General features: G+C 43.7%; 2 protein-coding genes across 4 annotated transcripts in view; one reads left to right on the forward strand and one right to left on the reverse strand.

Annotated features, from left to right (window-relative positions):
* Window positions 1-20,614, reverse strand: part of LOC125394637 (uncharacterized) — a 53,188-nt gene extending 32,574 nt beyond the window's left edge. For all 3 annotated transcript variants that reach the window (XR_015002241.2, XM_085690577.2, XM_087910798.1), the window contains exon 1: window positions 20,070-20,614. The gene's annotated coding sequence lies outside the window, so the exon portion shown is untranslated. The remainder of the gene's footprint in view (window positions 1-20,069) is intronic.
* Slc16a10 (solute carrier family 16 member 10) overlaps window positions 4,798-22,090 on the forward strand; it is a 91,340-nt gene continuing 74,047 nt past the window's right edge. Inside the window, exon 1 of the mRNA XM_048425547.3 lies at window positions 4,798-5,320. Coding sequence (XP_048281504.3) covers window positions 4,981-5,320 — 340 coding nt within the window. The 5' untranslated portion in view covers window positions 4,798-4,980. The remainder of the gene's footprint in view (window positions 5,321-22,090) is intronic.

The following is a 22,090-nucleotide window of genomic DNA, read 5'->3' on the forward strand; positions in this document are numbered from 1 at the left end:
ACTAGAAGATGGGCAGGTCGAGGGGACTTTGGAAGAGATCAAGGAAAGAGAAAACAGAGCTAATTCAGTCTTGTTTCTGAAATAAGGAGTTTTTGTACAAAATATCACAATTATCCTTTGTGCAAACCAATGTTCAAAAACTCTACGCATTTTTTTTTTTAATTTTGTTTTGCTTGAACCCAGGACTTTGCACAAGCAATGCAAATACTCCGCATACCCAGCCCCTCTGGGCACTTGTTTTGTGTTGTACTTGCTTTTTTTTTTTTTTCCCAAGTTGTTTTTGTCTTTGTGGTTCTAGAGACTGAACACAGGGCCTCACATATACTGGGTGCTCTCCAACTCAGTTGTAAGCCCAGCCCCAGCCCCAGCCCCAGGCATGTATTAATTTATTAATTAAACAACCAATTTATTTTAAGACGGGGTTTCTCTACGTATCTCTGTCTGTCTGTCCTAGAACTCACTATGTAGACCAGACTGGCTTTTGAACTTACAGACATCTGTCTGTCTCTGTTTCTGAAGTCCTGGGATCAAAGGTGTGAGTCACCATGCCCGGCCTTCACGCGTGTGCTTTTAATCAAGTTGTCCACTCTAAGGCTTCTAGGTAGTGTGTTTGTGCATGTCTCATTATATGACTTCCCAGATGTTCAGGAGCACGCCTACAAAATAATCACCGTTATAGTGTTATTTTGATTTGATGACTTACAGAGTGCATCACGGAAAGAGGATGTTTTAGAAATCTCTCCATAGCCATTGAAGTATCTCAAAGTTACATTTGACTGTTTGATCTAAAATGGTCATTAAAATGGCATCAAAGCAGCCTGTGTTGTGTAACATAGCTGGAAACTGCACTTACATGTAGCTCAATTGGACTCTCATGACCACATCGTCAGCGCTTTAGTACTTTTATATTCTATTTATTGATTTAATTATTTTTAAGTCTGTGTTTTAGACATTTATTGTAGTTTTTCTGTATATGAGTGTTTCACCTATCTGTTTGTACTGAAAAGTCTCTACACCCCCATAAGCCTCTCCGCCGATGTAGCAATCCAAATCAGACCGAATCAAACTGAATTATAAAAAGCCCAGATTTAATGGGTAGAATGCTTCTGGATGATTTTCTGTCCCCCTCCCCTGAGAGGAGACAAGGAACAGAGACCAGAAACCACATGTCTGTTTTCTGGGGGGCAGTTTAAATACCCTGTGAGATTGGTCTTGAACATCTCTGGGGAAGGATCATCATTTGACAGGCTTTCTGAGATGAGGCAGGGTTTGGAGAGAGATGGGGCATGGGGTTTGAGGTGGAGCTTCCACCAGAACATTCTAGACTCTTTGGGTATATGAATGTCAGGAACTGAGCATCCACCAGAACATGTACATGCATCAGAAGGTGTTAGATCCCCTGGAATGGACGGTTGGGAGCCACCACTTGGGTGCTGGGAACTAAATTCAGGTCCTCTGGAAGAGCAACAAGTGCTTTTAACCACTGAACCATCTCTTTAGTCCTCTGTATATTTAATTTAATTCACATATTTAACGAGCATCTTTGATGGATTAGGCTAACTGGAGAAAAATTAGGAGAGTGAAAAGGAATTAATATTTAGCTAAAAATGATACTTTTAAAGAGGAAATGCATGAATTTATGAATAGTCACTTAAGGCACTTTGTCAATAAATAATAAATTTAACATAAACTACAGATGAAAAACCCCACTATGAACCGGGTCTTGTGGCTCATGCCTCTAATCCCAGCACTTAGGAGGACAAGGAAAAGGACTTTCACAAGTTTGAGGCTACAGAGTTAGTTAGTTAGGCTACAGATGTGGTGGCACATGCCTGTACCAGAAATCATGGATATTTATTTGCATTTAGGTTATAATCCACATATATATCTTGATTTGGTTGGCTTCTGAGCATGCCTGTGAGGGATCATCTTAGTTAGATTAACTGGGGTGGGAAGATTCCCCTCCTCTCCAGAGCAGTGGGGCAGCACCATTCCCTGAATCTGGGTCCCACATTGCATTAGAAGGACAGAGTTATCTGAGGAGAAGCGTAATGGAGGAGTCTTTGCTTCCTAACTGTGGCTGCAGCTTGACCAGTCTCAAAGTCCTACTTCTAGGACTTCAATGTTAGAATCAACTGTCTACCTTTGTAAACACAACATTTAGTCTGTTTAATCAATCTTCCATTGATCGATCTATCTATCTATCTATCTAATTTACTTATTTTGAGATAAGGTCTGGCTATTAATCCAGGTTGGTCTTGAACCTGTGATCTTCCTGCCTGAGTTTCTCAAGTGCTGGAATTATAGGTGTGTGCCACTACATCAATCAAAAGTGCATTTTGCTCTCAGTTTCCTTATTTTCAAGAATCCTGCTGTGACCTCCTGCACACTCTCGGTGTGAACTGGTGTGTCTATTCCTCAGTTTACCTTTTCTTTGATACAGGGTCTCACATAGCCCAGGGTAGTCTCACACTTGCAAAGCAGTTCTAGATGACCTTTAAGTACTGATCTTTCTGCTTCCACCCCCAAGTGCTGGGGTTCGGAGTGTGCAATACCACACCTGGCTCTCACTTTACTATGAAAGCTAGTCAGCTTTCTATTATAATAGCAAATACCTAAGATAATCAAGTTTAAAAGGAGAAAGGTTTACTTGGCTCACACTTTAATAAACGTCTATCCATGGCTGGATGGTCGCAGGGCTTTTATGTCTGTGGCAAGGCAGTGCATTATGGTGAGTGCGTGTGGCAGAGGAACTCCACTCTCCTTAGGGCCCTGAATGAACTGGAGGAGGGAAGAGACCAGATCCTCAGAGGCCAATTACCTAAGATCTCCCACTACTCCTGTTCTAGCTTGCTTTCTCTTAGATGTCTCTTAGATGACACTGTGACCAAAAGCAACTGGGGGAGGAAAGGGTTAATTTCATTTTCCAGGTTCTCTTCTTCAGGACAGGAACTTGGAGGCAGGAACTGAAGCAGAGGCCTTGGAGGGGCACTGCTCCCTGGCTTGCTTTTGATGGCTGTCTTGGCCTGCTTTCTTCCATCATCTGGGATCCCCTGTTTATGGGTGTCGCTATCCACAGAGGCCAGGGTCCTCCTACATCAATTGTAAAGAAAATGTTCCACAGATTTGCCCACAGGCTAATAGGATAGAAGCATTTTCTCTATTGAAATTCCCTTTTCCAGATGACCCTGGTTGTGACAAGCTGACCCAATAACCGGCACAAGGCTCTTCCTTTTAGCATTCCCACCACTTCCCAACAGCATCACTAATTCTTAGCGTGAGGATGAACCCTTACTACATGTGGTGATTTGAATAAGAAAGGCACTTGCAAGCTCATTGAATCCTTGGTCTAGGGAGGATGCTGTTTGAGAGGATTAGAAGGGTTAGGAGGTGTGGCCTTGTTGGAGGAAGTGTGCCACTGGGTGAGCGGTGAGGTTTCAAAAGCCAAGGCCAGGCCCTGTCTTTCTTTCAGGACCTGCTGAACAGGCTACAGCTCTCAGCTGCTGTTCCAGAGCCACACCCTATGCTCCCTGTCAGGATGATAGTGAACTAAGCCTCTGAAATTGTATACAAGCCCCCAGTTAAATGCTTTTGTAAGAGTTGCCTTGGTCATGGTGTCTCCTCAGAGCAATGGAACAGTGACAGAGACACCAAAGATGGGTTTTAAAGGGATATTCCACAGCAGAGCCAGTGCACCTTTTAACTCAGTTTCTAAAGCACTCCACGTGTGGGCTCTAGCCCCAGATTCCTGACCAACACCTGTCCACTAAAATCACGTGGCTAACCCGGAGCAGACATTCTTTAGTGTTTTGAAAATAGTTAATGACCTTATTCCATATGTGATGCCCTGTATTTTTTATATCTGTATATATTTTTATTTTTAAAACAATCTTATTTTACATACCAATCCCAGTTCCTTCTCCCTTCTGTCCTCCCGCTCCCCTTACCTTCTCCCCACCTCACCCCCTGCACCCCACTTTGTATTTCCGGACTGTGCTTACTTACTAGTTTAGGACTGAGATAAGCACACATGTGATTGTCACAGTACATCTCACCACACAGATAGGCACCTAAGAAACTAGCATATTTTGATTTTGTTTGGAGTGAGGAATATAAACATCAGAGCGATTAAGAAGCTGTATTGGCATGCGGTGTTTCAGGGGGTCAGAGGAGTTAAGTGCCAGTTCTGCTTCTTTTTTTTGTGAGACAGCTTGTGTAGTTGAGAAGTATTGCTTTCTAGCTGCCTGTCAAAAATGTTTATTAGCTGAGAAATTTGGACTCACAGTCTGTCTTCCAAAGTGAGCATCTTCAGTGTGCCAAGTGTTCAAAACAAACTGCGTTTTCAGGGAAGAGAGAGGAACTTAATTAAACAAGGCTCTGATTCTCGAATTGCCTTTTAAGTAGGTGTGCAGTGTAAGGAATCTGTATTATAATTAGCACAAAAAGGACAACAAACAACCTAATGAGTGTCAATTGTGACTCTGTTCTAGAGGCTTTAAAGGCCCAGGGCGGCTGATCGATGACTCTCGGAGAAGTTGCCCAGAATTTGTAAGGTTAATACCAAAAGGCGGTGATAGACACAGGGTAGCTAATCTGGCCGCCACAAGCGCGCTCAGTGCGCGCGCGTGCGCGCAGTCACCGAACTTGGCGGGGCCACGGGGCGGAGCCCCTGCTCTCCGAGGCCCAATCATCTGTGGGCTCAGGGGGTAGGGCCCTCCACTGGCCACGCCCCTAGCTGGCGCGGGAGGGGCGCTTTTAAGAAGCGGGCGCGGGGGTTGCACTCTGTCAGGTGTGTGGGGCCGCGGTGTGGCAAGTCCTCCGGCCGCCGTGTACCTGCCCCCGCTCGCCCGCCTGCGGCTCCAGCGCCCTCACCTCGGCCTCCCTCGTTCGCCCGCCAGGCTCTCGCAGCCTCCGCGAGCCACCCCGGACCTTGTGCCCTCGAGCTCTCCCGGCGCCCGCCCGACGGGGCCGCCTCCGGCCATGGTACCGTCCCAGGAGGAGCCCGTGGCCGCCGCCACACAGGGGACGAGCGAGGCACAGCCACCGGGGCCCGCGCCCTCGGAGGACGCTCCGCTGCCCGGCTCGGGACCCTCGGACGGCCCCGACGTGTCCTCAGAGAAGGTGGAGGTGGAGCTGACGAGGTCAACGGGCGACGAGCCCCCTGTCCCCCCCGAGGGAGGCTGGGGCTGGCTGGTGATGCTGGCGGCCATGTGGTGCAACGGGTCGGTGTTCGGCATCCAGAACGCCTATGGGGTGCTCTTTGTGTCCATGCAGGACACCTTCGGGGCCAAGGACAGTGACAACATGGCCTTCAAGACAGGTGGGGCGTTGCGGCGGGCGGAGGGGGCACGGCGGCGGGGGGGGGGTGGCAACACATTCCGCGGGAGCTTGGTGCGTCCTCTGGTGCTGGGAAGGAGAGAGCGGTGAGTCTGACCCGTCTCACTTGCAGCTTGCAGCCTGCAGCTTGGGGCTTCCGTGTGCCAGTCTTTGTATGGAATCCGCAAGGACCGTGCATTTGGAAGCAAGTTGTAGAGTTGTACCAGCCCTAGGCTTCTTTCGGCAGACTGGGCGCCAAGAATCCACAGTACTTTCCTCTAAGTGTTGGAAAGCAAACGGAACGTTCCAGCACCAACAATATTGCATTGCACTGCCGTTTTTACAGTCTGTTTTTGTGACCGCCACTGTGGCTACATTATCCGCTTGTCGTGCTGCAGAAGGATGTGAGTGAGTGTGTGTGTGTGTGTGTGTGTGTGTGTGTGTGTGTGAGTGTGTGTGAGTGAGCGAGCGGGTGGGTGCGGCGCGACCAGGAGCGGGAGATTGGCAAGATGGAAAAGTGGATCCCAAGGTCACACAGGGAGCCCCAAAAGGCAGCTCATCAAAAGTGGCAGTCTGAGTTCTAAATATAGAAAGCATAGGAGAGAGCCACGTGAGAGGAGAAGGGGTAGCGTCTCCTGATGTGTTGACATTTTTTTTTACCTTGTGAAAATAAAATGCAAAAGGTGCAGACTCCGCATTTTCGTCAAGAGCTTTTGCTCGACTTCTTGACTGATTATGCAATACCCAAGTTTAGTATCTGATGCATAAGATTTTTTCACTATTTTATCTCATGCTGCAAGGCAGGTGCTGTCTGAAAGTCGGTGAAATGGAGTGTCTTGGTGTGGAGCAGAATAAAGATAGGCCCCATCACCTGACTTCAAGACTGAGCGATTCTCATTGCTAAATCAGGCTACCACTGTCTTTTGGGACACTTCATAAAATCAATAATTTCTGTGTTTCTCTCTGCCCAGCCTGGCCTTGCCTCAGGTGGGATTACAAGAACATTCTGAACCACGCTGGGCAATAGTCTTTTAAAACAACAGCAGTATCTCACTATGTAGTCCTGGCTGGCCTAGAACTTAATACGTAAGACAGGCCAGGCTGTCCTCAAACTCACAGAGATCCACTTGCCTCTGCTTCCCAAGAGATGGGATTACAGAGATGTACTATCACAGCCTCACACAACAGTCTTTTCTTTTTCACCTTTTGTTTCTGCTTTTGTGCATATTGCTTAGATTTTTGGTGTGCACATACAGAAAATAAACAGGATGGTAATTGCAAGTTGTAAGGAAAGGTGGTGTGGGAGATTTTAAAATAACTTTTTTCTTTCTTCAGTGCTAGGTGGGTTCCAGGGCTCTGGGCCTGCTACTCAAGGGCTGTCTGCTTCTCTAAATTTAATATGATTTTCATTCCATGAATATATTGTACTTGATGCACTCTCCCCTTAATAGACATTTAGATTGCTTTCCAAACTTACAAAAATACTTTTAAAAGCTGATGCACTCTTATTGTACACTCTTCCATGTGAATAATGATGTATCATATTTAATGGGGAATTTCTCTTCCTTAAGGGGCTATAGAAGTTGCTGTGTTGGGCAGGTCAAAGAGTTAGTTACAGTATGTTAAAAGTGTTCTTAGTTTAACTGAAGGGAGGTAAGCAACCCTTGTACACTACAACAGGATAGATAGGAAGATACAATAGTAAACAAAAATTAGTTTGCATAGTTTTGACACATCTGTGTCTAAGGACTTCATGTAGCCTATTTCTTTTATCTTTTGACAACTCCATGAGTTGGGCTTCCTTTTCAGACATGGATAATTGGGCTCATAAGAATTTTACCTGGGAGCAAGATTTCAGCCTCAGGTTTGTCTGACTCCAGGACCTAGGTTTTAACTGCTGATCACACTGCACTGGCTAGATAACATTCTGAAAATTTAATATTTTCATATTCACACAGTGATTCTGGGTTAAACATCTGAAAGACTAGGAATTTATCTCAGCTGGTGGAGTGATACCTGTATAGTGTATTTGTATAAAGTCAGGCCTGGTGGCATATGCCTGCCTGCAGTCCCAACACTCTGAAGGACAGGCAGGAGGATCATATGACCTTTGGCTTCGAAGCAAGTTTGAGGCCTCCATGGTCTACAAGAGACCCTTCTTAAAAAAAAAAAAGATTCTTGTTTCTTTTCAACTAGTAAACAATGGCCATTGTTTATGTCTTGCCAAATGATTTTTGAATTGTAGAGAGTTCCATAGTAAAACCTACTTTTAAAATGGCATTCATGCAAAATTCTGGTTAGACTGAACCATACATAGCAGGGAAGCTCTTCCTGGCAGTGCCAAGAGGAAATTAAGAGTATCTTCCTTAAGATACTCTCCTTAAGAGTATCTTGCTTTTTTTGAGAAAGATCTCACTGTGTAACTCTGGGTGGCCTCTACCTCTGCCTCCAGAATTCCCCTCCTCTTTTAATTCTTTGAGATAGTTTGTGTGTGTGTGTGTGTGTGTGTGTGTGTGTGTGTGTGTGTGTGTGTAGCCCTGGCTGGCTGTGGCTGTCCTGGAGCTTGCTATGTGGACTAGCTTTGCTGCAAACTCAATTCACAGAGATCCCCTTGCCTCTGCCTACCGAGTGCTGGGATTAAAGGTGTGCGTCCCCATGCCTGGCTCTTAATTCTTAAATAATGTATGATCTAGCTAAACGTCACAGGAAAGGGCATGTCCTCCACTCTCTCTCTTTTGAGACTAGATCTCATTATGTAGTCTTGGCTGGCCTAAAATCACTGTGTAGACCAGATTGGCCTTGAACTCTCTGAGGTACACCTGTGTCTCCTGTTGCTGGGATTAAAGGTGTGTACCAGCATGCTCTCCTCCATGCCCCCCCCCTTTTTTTATTGTTGTAAAAGGTTTGCTGTTTTTGAGCCAGTGACCCAAGAAGAAACAATGGCCGCTATTCTCAGAGTTTAGGATCTGTTGAGATACAAATGAGCACACCAGAATTCTCACCTGAGGCATAGCACTGTAAAGATCCTCCACCCTGTTCTGGAAGTCTGAAACCCCATACATTTGAAAGGACACAGTGGGAACTGGGAAGGACGGTGATTAGAGTCTCTGAAACTGAGGCTCTGGTATGGGGATGCTAGCGGAACTCCAAGTTGGGCAGTAAAATCAGTACAGCATACAGCAGGCCAGATCCTGCCCAGGTACTGATGCAAGACATCACACACATCCTGACGTGTCGGAAGTGATGCCGATAGAACTAACAGATCCCGAAGTTGTCTTTTCCATGACGGGTTTACCCATCACTGTCCCATGGGTGGGATCAGACACTCTGGAAAAGAAAGTGGGTACCACAATTAACTGGAGCATTGTTTTCCGTTAGAATCTGCACCGTTGTTTGAGCTGCTGGACCCTGGAAAACCATGGAACTGCTAAGTCTAGCACTCTGTCTTCTCATGAGTGCCATGGACACTCTTTGGGATCAAGCAGGGTATTAATCTTATCTGCTGCTTTCTTCCTGGGGAAAGAAAATTTTTTAATGGTGTGTCTGGTTGCTTTTTAAAACTATCTATTAAAAACAAGTATGTCTTTAGAATTTGTTTTTAGTTAGGATTAATGTTAACCTTTTGAAGAAATTGCTGTTTTTGAACCAAAGGCTTGGCTTTTAATAATTCCCCCAATATGTTATTTTTTTTAAAAAAAGAATTTTTGTGAATGCATGTACATGTTTGTGTGTGCGTTCATGCCATGGTGTGTCTGTGGAGGTTGGAGGATGTGTGTGTGCACATATGTGTTTGTGAGTGTGCATTCAAGCTACGGTGTGTCTGTTGAGGTTGGAGGATGTATGTGTGCGTGTGTGTGTGTACATGTGTGTGTGTGTGTGCATTCATGCCAAGGTGTGTTTGTGGAGGCTGGAGGACAACCTTGGGTGTTGGTTCTCACCATCCACTTTTGCATGGGTTCCCGTGATCTGAGCTCAGGTTATCAGGCTTGAGCAGCAAGTGCTTTTACCCAGAAGCCATTTCCCCAGCCTCCCAAACGTGCTCTGTAATGGTCTTTCTTGAAAGTGGAGGTCTGTGTTTAAGATTGGGAAACACCACACAATGTCCTTCTCTCTAGGGTTTTTAAAATACAAGTCAACATTAAGTTATTTAAAAAGAGCTGTCGAAGAGATGTGGAAAGAGAGGCTTTATCTACAACATTTAATGTTACACCACCTTCCCTTATGGTAAAGGTATATTCTCTGGACAGTTATCCCACTGAGTAGGAACTGGGGAGCATCCAGACGTGAAAAAATGTTGTATCACCCTATCACCCTCATCAGCCTCTGAAACTTCAAGCTGGTTAGTGCCAAACCCCAAGTTTTCACATTTGCCCTTACACTGCTATCTACTGTAGAGTCTATACTTTGCCTTTCTGACTAGCAGTTCACCGATTACCCAGAGAAAAGCACATTTATTTGGTTATAGTTTCACATGATGTAGAAGCCTTCAGATTGCCTTCCAAAGTTAACTGTCCCATTTTAATTCTTAGGTTTGATGAAGCTTGGTCAACTGTGTACAAATACCAGTGAACTAGAAGGGTCTGGTCAATCTAAGGGTTGCAGACTGACAGGGAAACCAACAAGGCTTGGCTGGCCAGATGGTTCTCCAGTCTTCAGTTGTAGTGTTAGGGACCAAACACGAGAGGTCCAAGAATTTCTCTACAGAGAGCTCTTACACAGAACCTGTGTAGTATGTAGTGTGGGGTTGTTAGAGGATTATTTTTTAGCTTTTGTGGCTGGCTTTGAGGAACAGGGCTTTAATTGTTATTATCCACTTGGGGATGGGAGGGAGAGAATTCAAACTGTAATAGTTAGCCTCAGGGGAAGGTGAGGAGACACCGGAAAGTCAGAGTGGACCTGGGAGGAACTGCCTTTGAGCTCACCTTGGGCTAGTTTCTTAGGCCCCAGAACCACAATGTGGTTTTGTGTTTCACCTAAATTACCAGGGATTTAGACTGTCAAAGCCTTTGAGGAAGTCAGCGTTAATCCCTGCTGCTGTGACTCGCCTTTAGCCTCTAGAGGTCTGATTGCGGGAAGCTGCCTACATAACCGACCTGCCTTAGCAAAGTAAGTAATGGCCGCTTTGACGAGCTGATTACGGTAAAGAAGCACCCAGGTCGTGTTCCTATGCATCTTTTACTTTAATAGCAGCGCATGATTCCTTCTTTCATTTCGAAGGAGCTTTACTTGTGGAATAGCTCACCTGAACTACTAGCTCATAAGTCAGCAGCGCACAAACGTGATTCATGGAACTGGAAACAGAAGAGATGAGTATGGGACTGGGCCTCGGAGTGTCCACCTGTAATCCTGGTGCTTGGGAGGTAGAGGCAGAAGGCAGGATTAAGGTCAGCCAGGCCTATGTAGTGAGACCTGAGACCCTACCTTACGGGGGAGGGGGAATATATATATATATATATATATATATATATATTCACACACACACATATATATATACACACACATATATATATACACACATATAGATATACATATTACACACACACACACACATATGGTATGATCATGGTTATTCCATTTCCTTTCCTTCCATTTACACTGCCGAATCAACCAAAACTGAGAGCATATCCGGCTATTTGTGGGGATTTTTTGAGACATCCTTTGGAATGACTGTGTTCTAGGCTTCTGTGTTCTCTCCAGTGCTGGAGAGGAAACCCAGGGCTGGACACTGCTAGGCAAAGACTGCACTGACAGCTCCGGCTCTGAGCTCTGGGTAGGATTTGCTGTATCTTTCCTTTTGTCCTTGTTGAGCCCATGCTGCCGTTCCTTGAGACTAAGCCTATGGCCGTGTGCTTTGCTTTTCCTGCCTACCTAGGTGTTTCACAAGCCCCACGGCTCCAGTTACTTTCTTGTGGGGAGGCATTATTTCTAAAGTTAAGAAGAATATTTGTAATTTCTGGACAGTCCCATTTGGGTAAAGGTGCATACTCAATGAAAGTGAATTTGCCTTTTTTTGAGATAGGGTTTTGCTGTAGCTTTGGAGCCTGTCCTGGATGGAACTTGCTCTTGTAGACCAGACTGGTCTTGAACTCACAGAGATCTGCCTGCCTTTGCCTCCTGAGTGCTGGGATTAAAGGTGTGCGCCACCTACCCGGTGTGAATTTGTCTTTTAGCCAGCCCAGGAAGCCTTCCCACATCACATCTGAAATATCAGAACCCTTGAAGACAGACATGTCTTTTCTGAATTCTCATAGTGTAGAGTACTTTTGGTGTGATGATTTCCTAAGATTATGAGGACCCTGGCATAATTGATGATTAATCCCGGATAGACAATATTATGGCATAATTGGGAGGTGGTAGAAGGTGTTGGCTCACTAGAGATATACCCTTGAGGGTGATCGCTTGCCCTCATCCTTCCTCTATCCTCCTTTCTCTGTTTCCTGGCCTCTGTCGTGTGAACTGCTCTGTTCATCCAGACTCTCCACCATGGGTTAATATTTCTATAACCAGGAGCCAAACTAAGTTTTCCTTTTTCTCAGGGGTTTGGTCATGGTGACGCAAAAATCTACCTGACACACCCAGGATTCATTTGCCCCTTCCATTTGTCTTTACATCCTTTCTACTTTCTAAATCATTCCCCTTCTCCTTCACCCCTATGCCTTTATCACTTTGGACCTCTTGCCAGAATCGCATTGTGAATTGTATAAGTTTTCCTGCTTAAATGCCATCAGTGGCACCCTTTTCTTGCAGGAAAATACCAGACTCCCGATTCCTGAGGTCTGCAAGTTATGACCCTCTCCTGACCCTCTTACCCTTGCCAGCCCACCTGCCTCCCTCCCTTTCTTTCTTGTTATTTTTGAAGAAGGATCTCCCTATGTGGCCCTGGCTGGCTTAGAACTTACCGTGTAGAGCTGGCTTGTCTCATTGCACAGAGACCCACCTGTTTCTGCCTCCATGCCTGACTCACCCCTCTTTTCTTGTTCTTCATCTTCCAGCCTAGCTGGAAGTCTTGTACAGATCCAGATGCGTCCTTTGTTTCTGTCCTTTAGACTGCTCTCCTTACTGTGGTTGTGAGCCTTGGAGGAGGCCAGTGAAATGATTGGTTCTTTTTTTCTTTATGCACAACCTGAAACCTTGTGCAATTGTGGTTACATTTTTAAGCACTTGGGATGACTTGGGCTGCTGCATTTTAGAGATTTGAGACTAAATTCAAGTGAATTGTGAATTAAGCTTAAAGTAGAAGACAGATTTCAGGAAGCCAGTTTCAGCTTATTCTAAGTTAACTAGCAATCTGTAAAGGCATTAAATTAATTTTTAAATTTCTTTTTGAAACAAGGCCTTGTTGTGTTCTTCTGCCTCTGCCTCTGGAGTGGTAGATTACAGGCATGTACTACCGTGCTTCGAGATTTTAAAGATGGCACAACGTCATTTAAGTAATAATTTGTATAGTTCTTTACCATAAAGCTAAGGCTTTCCTGTGTTACCTTATTGTAAATTTTCATTTATTTTGTGATAGGATCCTGTGCTGTTGCCCAGGCTGGTGTCAAACTCCTGACCAAATGATCCTTCTGCTTCAGTTCCTGTCATAGCTGAGCTGTACATGTGTCACACACGTCACCACATCTGGCTTATTTTCTTGGGATAGACTTGTCCCGTGTTAATCTATAGATAAGGAGACTGCAGCTGGCATAGGTGTGGGTTGGGCAGCCTGACACCACTGCTCACATCTGCTAAGTTGGATTTTAGAGTATCATTTTAACTAGGGCAATGTTTTGTACTTACATAGTTTTTTTTTTTTTATTCCTGCAAGTAAAACACTCTGCCCTTTTCCCTTTTCAGTACTTTCTTTTACATATTTACTTGTCTTTTTATCAAAATCCTCAAATTTTGTGTTAATCCTCAAATTAAGTGTTTTCTGCTTAAATATCAGAAGCTCTGTGAAGTCATTTTTGGAAGAGAATTCCACTTTGAGTCATGATAGCTCAACCAAAAAAAAAAAAAAACCCAAAATAAAACAAACAAACAAAACCAACAAAAAACCCTGACCTCATATTCAAATTAAACAAATCTCAACAAAAACAAACTAAGCCCCAAACATAACTGCAAAAGTCAGCTTGCCAAAGCTCCAGGCACCTGCCTAGCCTGGTACCACCCACGCAGGAACTCTGGGTGTTTTGTTTGGCAGAGAGTCAGAATGGGCAACTCCAGTGCACCTGAGAATCGTGCAGACCTACCACACAGAAGAAACGGCCTGTCAGAGCCTGCAGCGATGGGGAACGATGCCCCAGACTGCGCTGAATGGCCATGGCCACACAGTATCTTTATTAACTGATAGGGAACCAGAACTAAGGCATTGAGCAGTGACTGCCTTATTCCCAAGTCAAAACTCTTTTCCATCACACTGCTTTTTTTTTAAAAAATCACAGGTATATTTGTGAGCTTCAGATTTGAAATAATGGGTATGTATGGACCAAAGCCGTGTTTCTACCCAGCCTCCTTATTCCTTTTAAGCAAACATAAACATCTCACGCTCTTGAAAACGTTGCTGTTCACCTTCAAAGGGAGTTTGCTTTTCTCACGAGTGAGCATTTCTAGGGCTCAGAAGTCGAAGCCGTGCCTCTGCATTATTCACCAGGTCAGGGTTCATTTTTAGTCGTATTATGGAAGCAATTAGGATTTTCCGTTCATTTTTCTGTAATTACCAAGACTTAATATTACATATACTTTTGTGCCTCTCTGGAATTTTGATACATTCTTATTATGGTCTCCTTACTTGAGAATCATAAAGTGGAGTTCAACATTAATTGACAGGGCTGGAAATGTAGCTCAGTGATATCCTATAGCATTTGCCCAGTATGTGGGAGGTCCTGGCACCCTGAATTCACCTCCAGCCCTGTAGCAGCAGCAAGAGTAAATTAGTAAAGACTGTCAAGGTATGCCTTAGATAGTTAAAGCTAAGCAAAAGATAATTAGCTAAATTAATGTAAAACGTCATGGAAATGAATCAAGCCTGGTGGTTTACACCATTAATCCCAGCATGCAGGAGACAGAAGCAGGCTAGTTTGAATTTGAGACTAGCCTGTCTATATAGGAAGTTCAGGTTAGCCAGGTCTACATAGCAAATTCAGGGCTCCATCGCAAGACCCTGCCTCTTTCCTGTTCTGAAAAGTTCAGGGAAATGTTCTAAGGTGACCACATTTCAGTTAGTTCTTCCCTTCCTCCCACTCCCAGGAAAATGACTTTAGTAATGCTCTTCAACAGTTCAGAAAGCTGAAATTTAGCTCCATTACACACACAGGTCAGATGGGAGCTTCAGTTCTGTTCTAGCTTATAAAGATGGAAAACCGTGAGCTGGAGTGACGGCCTGGAGGCTAGGAACACTGCTTCTCTTGCAGAGAACCAGAGCTGCTTTCTTCCATGTCTGTTCACACCATCTTTACTCCAGTCCCAGGAGATCCCCTCCCTCTTCTGGCCCCTGCAGGCTCTGCATGCACATGGTGCACAGACATACAGGCGAAACACCCATACACTTAAAGTAAAAATAACGGTTGAAAGAATTAAAAACAGGAAACTATGACAGAAGTGGTTGGGTTGAACCTATAATCCCAGCACTCCTGGGACCGAGGCAGAAGTGCCACAGATTTGAGGCCAACCTGGTCTGTATGTGAGTCTCAGGGCGGACAGGGTTATGTGGCGAGACTTTGACTCAAAAATCGAAAAGAAAAAAGAAAACAAAATTGGAAAACCACAGGGCGGGTAGTGCTGGAACACACCTTAATCCCAGCACTTGGGAGGTGAATCTCTGTGAGTTGAAGGCCAGCCTGGTCTACACAAAGAAACCCTGTCTCAACAACAAAGAATAAAGAACGATGGAAAGAAAAACCACTCTTGAATACCGAGTTTTCTGAAAAGATAAGAATTAATGCCTAGCTGAGTCAGGACTCTTTTCTTCCTGCTGTGGATTGAACTCATGGGGTAGAGGGTGCTTCTGGCTCCCATCTCCACCACTGAGCTATCTGCTCTCAGCCCCAGGCAATGGTTTTAACAGTGAAAACCTTTTCATCTGGTATATTATTTTTATTTACTTTTGCCTTTTACTTAAACTTCATGTGGGATTTCTAATGACAGCATCTGGAAGGATTCACATCTGTCACTGATTGTATGAAGAAGGGTGGTCCACAGAGTTAATTATTTCTGTACAAATGGTGTAAAGAGTTACTGTTGTCCGCCCAGCCCTTTGGCTGTTTATGATGGTGAACTCGCTCTAATGGAAAGCTGTCCTGCAGGACTGCGTAAATGACGAATCCATGGAACTTTAATAAAACATTTAAGAATTATGTTTTGTCTCCTTCTGGAGAATCGTTCATTGTGCAATAGGTTGGAACTGGTAAAGGAACTAATTTTATTATATTTTATTTTATATATTTTATTATACACACACACACACACACACACACACACATATATAATTTTTTAGAGACAGGGTCTTCTATTTAGTCCTTGCTGTCTTAGAACTTGCTCTGTAGACCAAACTATCCTAAAACTCACAGAAATCCATCTGTTTCTGTCTTCCAAGTGCCGGGATTAAAGGAGTGGACCACCATGCCTGGCTCTTGCGCTTTTTTTTTCTATTGACATTTTTGAGCTCTACATTTTTCTCTGCACCTCACCCTGTCTCTCCCCTCCCCCCTTCAACCCTCCCCCAAGGTCCCCATGCTCCCAATTTACTCTGGAGATCTTGTCTTTTTCTTTCTACTTCCCATGTAGGTTAGATCTATGTAAGTCTCTCTTAGTGTCTGCAATGTTGTCTAAGTTCTCTGGGATTGTGGTTTGTAGGCTGGTTTTCTTTGCTTTATGTTTAAAAACCACCTATGAGTGAGTACATGTGATAATTGTCTTTCTGTGTCTAGGTTACCTTACTCAAAATAATGTTTTCTAGCTCCATCCATTTTCCTGCAAAATTCAAGATGTCGTTATTTTTTTCTGCTGTGTAGTACTCCATTGTGTAAATGTACCACATTTTCCTTATCCATTCTTCGGTCGAGGGGCATTTAGGTTGTTTCCAGGTTCTGGCTATGACAAACAAAGCTGCTATGAACACAGTTGAGCACATGTCCTTGTGGCACGATTGAGCATCCTTTGGGTATATACCCAAAAGTGGTATTACTGGGTCTTGAGGAAGGTTGTTTCCTAATTTTCTGAGAAATCGCCACACTGACATCCAAAGGAGTTGTACCAGCTTGCATTCCCACCAGCAATGCAGAAGTGTTCTCTTTTCCCCGCAACCTCTCCAGCATAAGTTGTCATCAGTGTTTTTGATCTTGGCCATTCTTACAGGTGTAAGACGGAATCTCAGAGTTGTTTTGATTTTCATTTCTCTGATGACTAAGGTTGTTGAACATTTCCTTAAGTGTTTTTCAGCCATTTTAGATTTCTCTGTTGAGAGTTCTCTGTTTAGATCTGTACTCCATTTTTTTTTATTGGATTATGTGATCTTTTGGTGTCCAATTTCTTGAGTTCTTTGTATATTTTGGAGATCAGACCTCTGTCTGATGTGGGGTTAGTGAAGATATTTTCCCATTCTGTAGGCTGTCGTTTTGTCTTGTTGACCATGTTCTTTGCTTTACAGAAGCTTTTCAGTTTCAGGAGGACCTATTTATTAATTGTTTCTTTCAGTGTCTGTGCTGCTGGGGTTATATTTAGGAAGTGATTCCCTGTGCCAATACATTCAAGTGTACTTCCCACTTTCTCTTCTATAAGGTTCAGTGTGGCTGGCTTTATGTTGAGGTCTTTGATCCATTTGGACTTGAGTTTTGTGCATGGTTCTTGTGCTTTTTTAAAAAAATAGAATTCAAGTAGCCCAGCTGGCCCCAAATTCTGTGTAGCTATGGGTAATGGAAACTGAACCCAGGTCCTCTGCAAGAACAGTAAACTCTCAATAACTGAGTTATCTTTCCAGCACCAAACCAGTTTTAGAAACTTTGAGTTTAGAATTTCAAAATTGTAGATAATAAATTATAGATTTAGTTCTCTTGTGGGTTTTTTCCCTCCCTCCCTCCCTTCCTCCCTCCCTCCCTTCCTCCGTCCTTACTCCCTCGCTTCCTTTCTCTTTTTCTTTCTTTTGTATGTGATTCCCCACTTTAGTTTTGGGGTCCAAGCCCAGTGCCTGTGTTTACCAGACAAGTGCTTTGAACTAATTTCCCAATCTCAGAATTTAGGTTTAAAAAAGAACAAAAACATGAACAAAGAAACTGTTGATGTATATTACATTGTTTGCATATTGATAGACAGGCACTGAGAGCTATTGAGGGCTTCGCTAGAGCCTCTAAAGTGTTCTGAAAAGGTGGCTGGAGGCCAGTGGGATGGCCCAGCCAGTAAAGTTGCTTGCCACTAAAACTGACAGCCTGCATTTGATCCGGGTAACCTCATGTGGTGGAAGGAGAGAACTAACTATTGCAATTCCACATCATGCACACACACACACACACACACAAAATTTATAAAGATAAATTTTTAAAAAGGTGGCTTGGGTTTCAGAAGAAGGAAATGGGAGGGGCCCTAAATTGACAAAATCCATGACTGAAAAGCAACTGGGTGAGATTTTAGGGAAGCAGTGGAAATGGGAAAGGTAGAATAGTTACGAGACATCTCTTAGAGTAGACGGAGGGAAATCTGGGAATGCTGTATTGAGTGTGAGGAAGAATTAGAGAAATGTGGCTCCTGAGATGACTGTGCAGCTACAAGTGCAGCAAGTCTGGTGACCCGAGTTAGAGTTATCCCCAGAGCCTGCATAAAGGGCTGGGTGCAGCGGCTCCCCCTGGGATTCTAGAACTTCTATGGCAAAAGTAAATGGAGACAGGAGAATTGCCCAGAAGCTTGTGGGCCAGCTAGTCTGGAGGGGGCGGCACGGCAGAAACAAGAGAGACCATGCTGCAACAAGGTAGGAGAGATGAACCTCTGCCCTCTATGTGTGTGCTCTGGCACACACATACCTGCACTTACACACACACATGCACATATGCAAACACACAGTTTAAGTTTGAATACATTGTGTGCATGTAGGAAATAAATAATCAAAGACTAAGAGTATGCAAAAAACCAACCACTTAACTCACCCAACTAGAGTGTCATGCTGGGGACTGGGCTTACTGGTCGAACACTTGACAACATGAGTGAGGTCCTGGTATTCAGTTTCTGGTACCACAAACAAAAAACACTTTCAACCTGCTCCAAACCATCTCAAACCTAAAACCAAACCAGCTAGGAGTTTAGAACATTGTTTGGTGGTCTCCAAATTAAATAGTGGCCATAGTCTGTTGAAAAGATATAGTGCTATAAAAAAAATCGGTATGTGATTTTTTTTTAGATTTAATTTTTAACTCTTTGTATGTATGCATGTGTGTATCTGTATGTGGTGTGTGTGTATGTGTGTGTGTGTGTGTGTGTGTGTGTGTGTGCGTGCGCACGCGCGTGCGTGAGTGCAGGCCATGTCGAAGGTCAATGTAATGTGATCCTCTTAGAGCTGGAGTTATGGGAAGTTGTGAGCCACCCAATGTGGGTGCTGGGAATTGAACTCAAGTCCTCTCCAGTAGTAGTACTTGCTGTTAGCCACTGAACCATCTCTCTAGTTCCATATGTATGTGCCTTTAAAAAAATTAGCCAGGCATGGTGGTATACACCTATAGTCCAGTATTTGGGAAGTAGAAGCAGTTTGATATCTGTGAGTTCAAAACCAGCTTAATCTACATAGTTTAAGCTATATAGTGAGACCCTGTTTCAAAAACATTTCTTTTTTTAGAGAAATGCAAATGTTATGTGTAAAACTGAATAATTTTTGAACAGGATCCCACAATTTTATTATGTACTAGTATCCCTAGATTATGTCAGCAGGACTAGAGGAGCCATTAGTAGGACCAGGGACTCTGGGGGAATGAGGAGGAGCTGTTGCCAGGGAAAAGCTGGCTTGAGTTTTTTTCTTTTAGGGTTTTGAGATAGGTTTTATCTATGTAACAACCTTGGCTGTCCTAGAACTTGCTTTGTAGACCAGGCTAGACTTGAACTCACAGAAATCTGCCCGCCTCTGTTTCCCTTTTCTGTGCCACCATTTCTGGCACTGGCTTGAATTTTTTGCCACATGTAATACTAGTAAAGGGCAGAGAGATTTAAGGATGTGATGTCACAGGTAACTGCAAACGAGGCTGGGCATTGTCGCTTACACCTCTAAATCCTAAAACCCTGAGGCTGAGGCAGGAGGATTGTAAGTAAGAGGATCATAAATTTGCAGTGTCCCAAAACTCCAGTGGAAACCTGAGACGGCTGGGAAGTAAAGCTGAGGCCAGCAGTAGAGCTTAGGGGCGAGCACATGCCTCCCAGGGAGCACCGCACAACAGGAATCAAGAATTCTATTTTAGGCAGACCTGGGAGGGCTCTTGTCTTAAAAAAAATAAAACCAAAGCCAAAACCAAAACTTAACCAAACACAAAATGCCCAAACAAACAAGCAAACAAACCAAAAAAAAAAAAAAAAAATCAAACACCATTTGCCTCCGCACAAGCAGGCACTGAAACTTGACCAGGAAGAAGGTGTAATTTTGTGGCACCATTGGCTGAGAATGGAGCAGTCCTAACAGAGATAATAACCGGCTGCCTGGCTAACATTCAATTTTGATTTAGTTTCCTGTCAGATAGTGAGCAGGGAGGCAAACAGATCTAGAGTAAGAGCCCTTGGAGTTACTGGAAGATATGCCCACCACTTACTGAACACCTTGGCTGGGCACCTGGCGTCAGGCGAAGTGTGTTGACTCGAGTTGTGTTGTAATCTCTTGGACTCGGGTCCTGAGTTGCTCTCCTGCGGCTATAGCTGAATTGAAGGTGCTGGAAGTACAGTGACCCGGGAGGAAGAACCAGTCAAAGCAGGGGGTGGATGGAAGGGAATCGGAAGTTGTGCAACCAGAGCGTTTGCTTTTTTTTTTTTTTTTTAAATTAAATGTATTTTTTTTGTGTATATGTGTGGGTGTGCACACGCTACCTTGTGCATGTGGAGGTCAAAGGACATCCTGTGAGAATTGGTTCTCCCCATCCACTGTGGGACTTCCAGGGTCCGAACTCAGGCCATTAGGTTTGGCCATTACCCACAAAGCCTTCTCACCATTTACCCCTGTCCTTATTTTCCAAGTGATGATGCTGTCTTTCCCTTCAGTAATCGTTTTTATCTTTCAATATCGTTTTTTTTTTATCAGTTACTAAGTCTGTATGAAGGCAAATATTGACATATGGCAGGATTTATGTTCCTCTGCCTGTATGCTTGCTGAGAGGAACTAAGGTGTGTTTTTCTTACTGGTAAATATAAAGTCTGGTGCTTTTGGGAAGTGGGGAAAAGGAAGAGTAATGTAAAGCATTTTCCTCTGAGGAGTTTGAGAGACAGAGGGGCTGTGGGCTTCTGTTTTTGCGGAGAGAAAGCAAAGACCAGTGGCTAAGATGAGCTACATTAGGCTTTCAGTGTCAGTTGTTATGTGAACACTGTAATGATTTGTTATATGGTAGATTTTTTTTCTTTTAATGTCTTTGACTGGAAAAAAAATACCGAGCTATTTAAGATGCAGATTAATTTTGGAAAAAAAGTTTGGTAGGAAGTAATTTTTAATCAAATTAGAATGTCCTTTCATCTTAATCCATCATGATGGTTTTGGGTATCTGGTGGCAACTGAGAATGGATAGTGGGAAATGTCAAAGCAATGTAATCCCCATTATTTATGGTCACTTAAGAGGATAAATTAATCACTGGCCACTAATCTTGGGATACTTACTCCACTGACCTGGAAATATTCCTCTTTTTTTTTTTTTGAAAGCAAGTCAGTGAGCTGGGGGAGCTGTCAGAATTGATCAGCTTTTTCGAACCTAATAGTAAGTGACCAGAAACAACTTCCCTTAGCCTTTGCCTTCCTGCCTCATGGCAAGCTCAGTCCTTTACTCTGGAAACTGTGGAGTGCTAGAAGTGCATTAGTATGCGAGCTTGTGGGTTTAACCAGAGTTCAGACTTGCCTCTAGTTTAGGATTAACAGCTGCTCTCAAGGGACAGGCTGTAAATGTTACTTTTTTTTTTTTTTTTGTTTTTTAAGTGGTAGCATCTCATTCTGTAGCTGATACTGACCTGAAACTCGGTATGTAATCCAGGTTGGGCTCTAATTCTTGGTAATCATTCTGCCTCAGCTTCCCAAGTGCTGGGATTATAAACCTCTGCCACCCTGCAGATCCGTGCTTGTGTCTTTGACTGACAGAACAAGGCATGGCTAGGCATGGTGGCACACATGTGGTCCAAGTGGGACTACACATTGAGTTTCTGGCCAGCCTGGGTTATAGTGAGAATATCTCAAAGGAAGGAAAAAATGAAGGAAGCAAGCAAGGAAGGAAGGAAGATAATATGAGATTGATTTGTCTATAAATTAAAAGTTTTATGGCAGTAATTCTGCTTATTTGTACATTATTTTTAGGAGTCACTTTTGTTTAAACACTGTGTTTATTTATAATAGGGTTAGAGTGTGATTAAGGAAAAAATACTATTCAGGCATAAAGGAATTAAGGAGAAAGGCCTTGTCCCAGTCTTCCCCTGAGGCACAGCACCTTAAAGGAAGACCAGCATCCTTTAGGGTTTGATGTTTCCATACAGGGAGTTCCTAAAAACTCTATTTTTAAAGCTACTTAAATAAACAGATGTACTAATTTTATTTTTTGTATGAGTGTTTTGCCTGCATGTATGTTAGTGTGCCACATATATGCTT

Source organism: Myodes glareolus, chromosome 1 (assembly GCF_982192425.1).
Source record: "Myodes glareolus chromosome 1, mMyoGla1.1, whole genome shotgun sequence".
NCBI lineage: Eukaryota > Metazoa > Chordata > Mammalia > Rodentia > Cricetidae > Myodes > Myodes glareolus.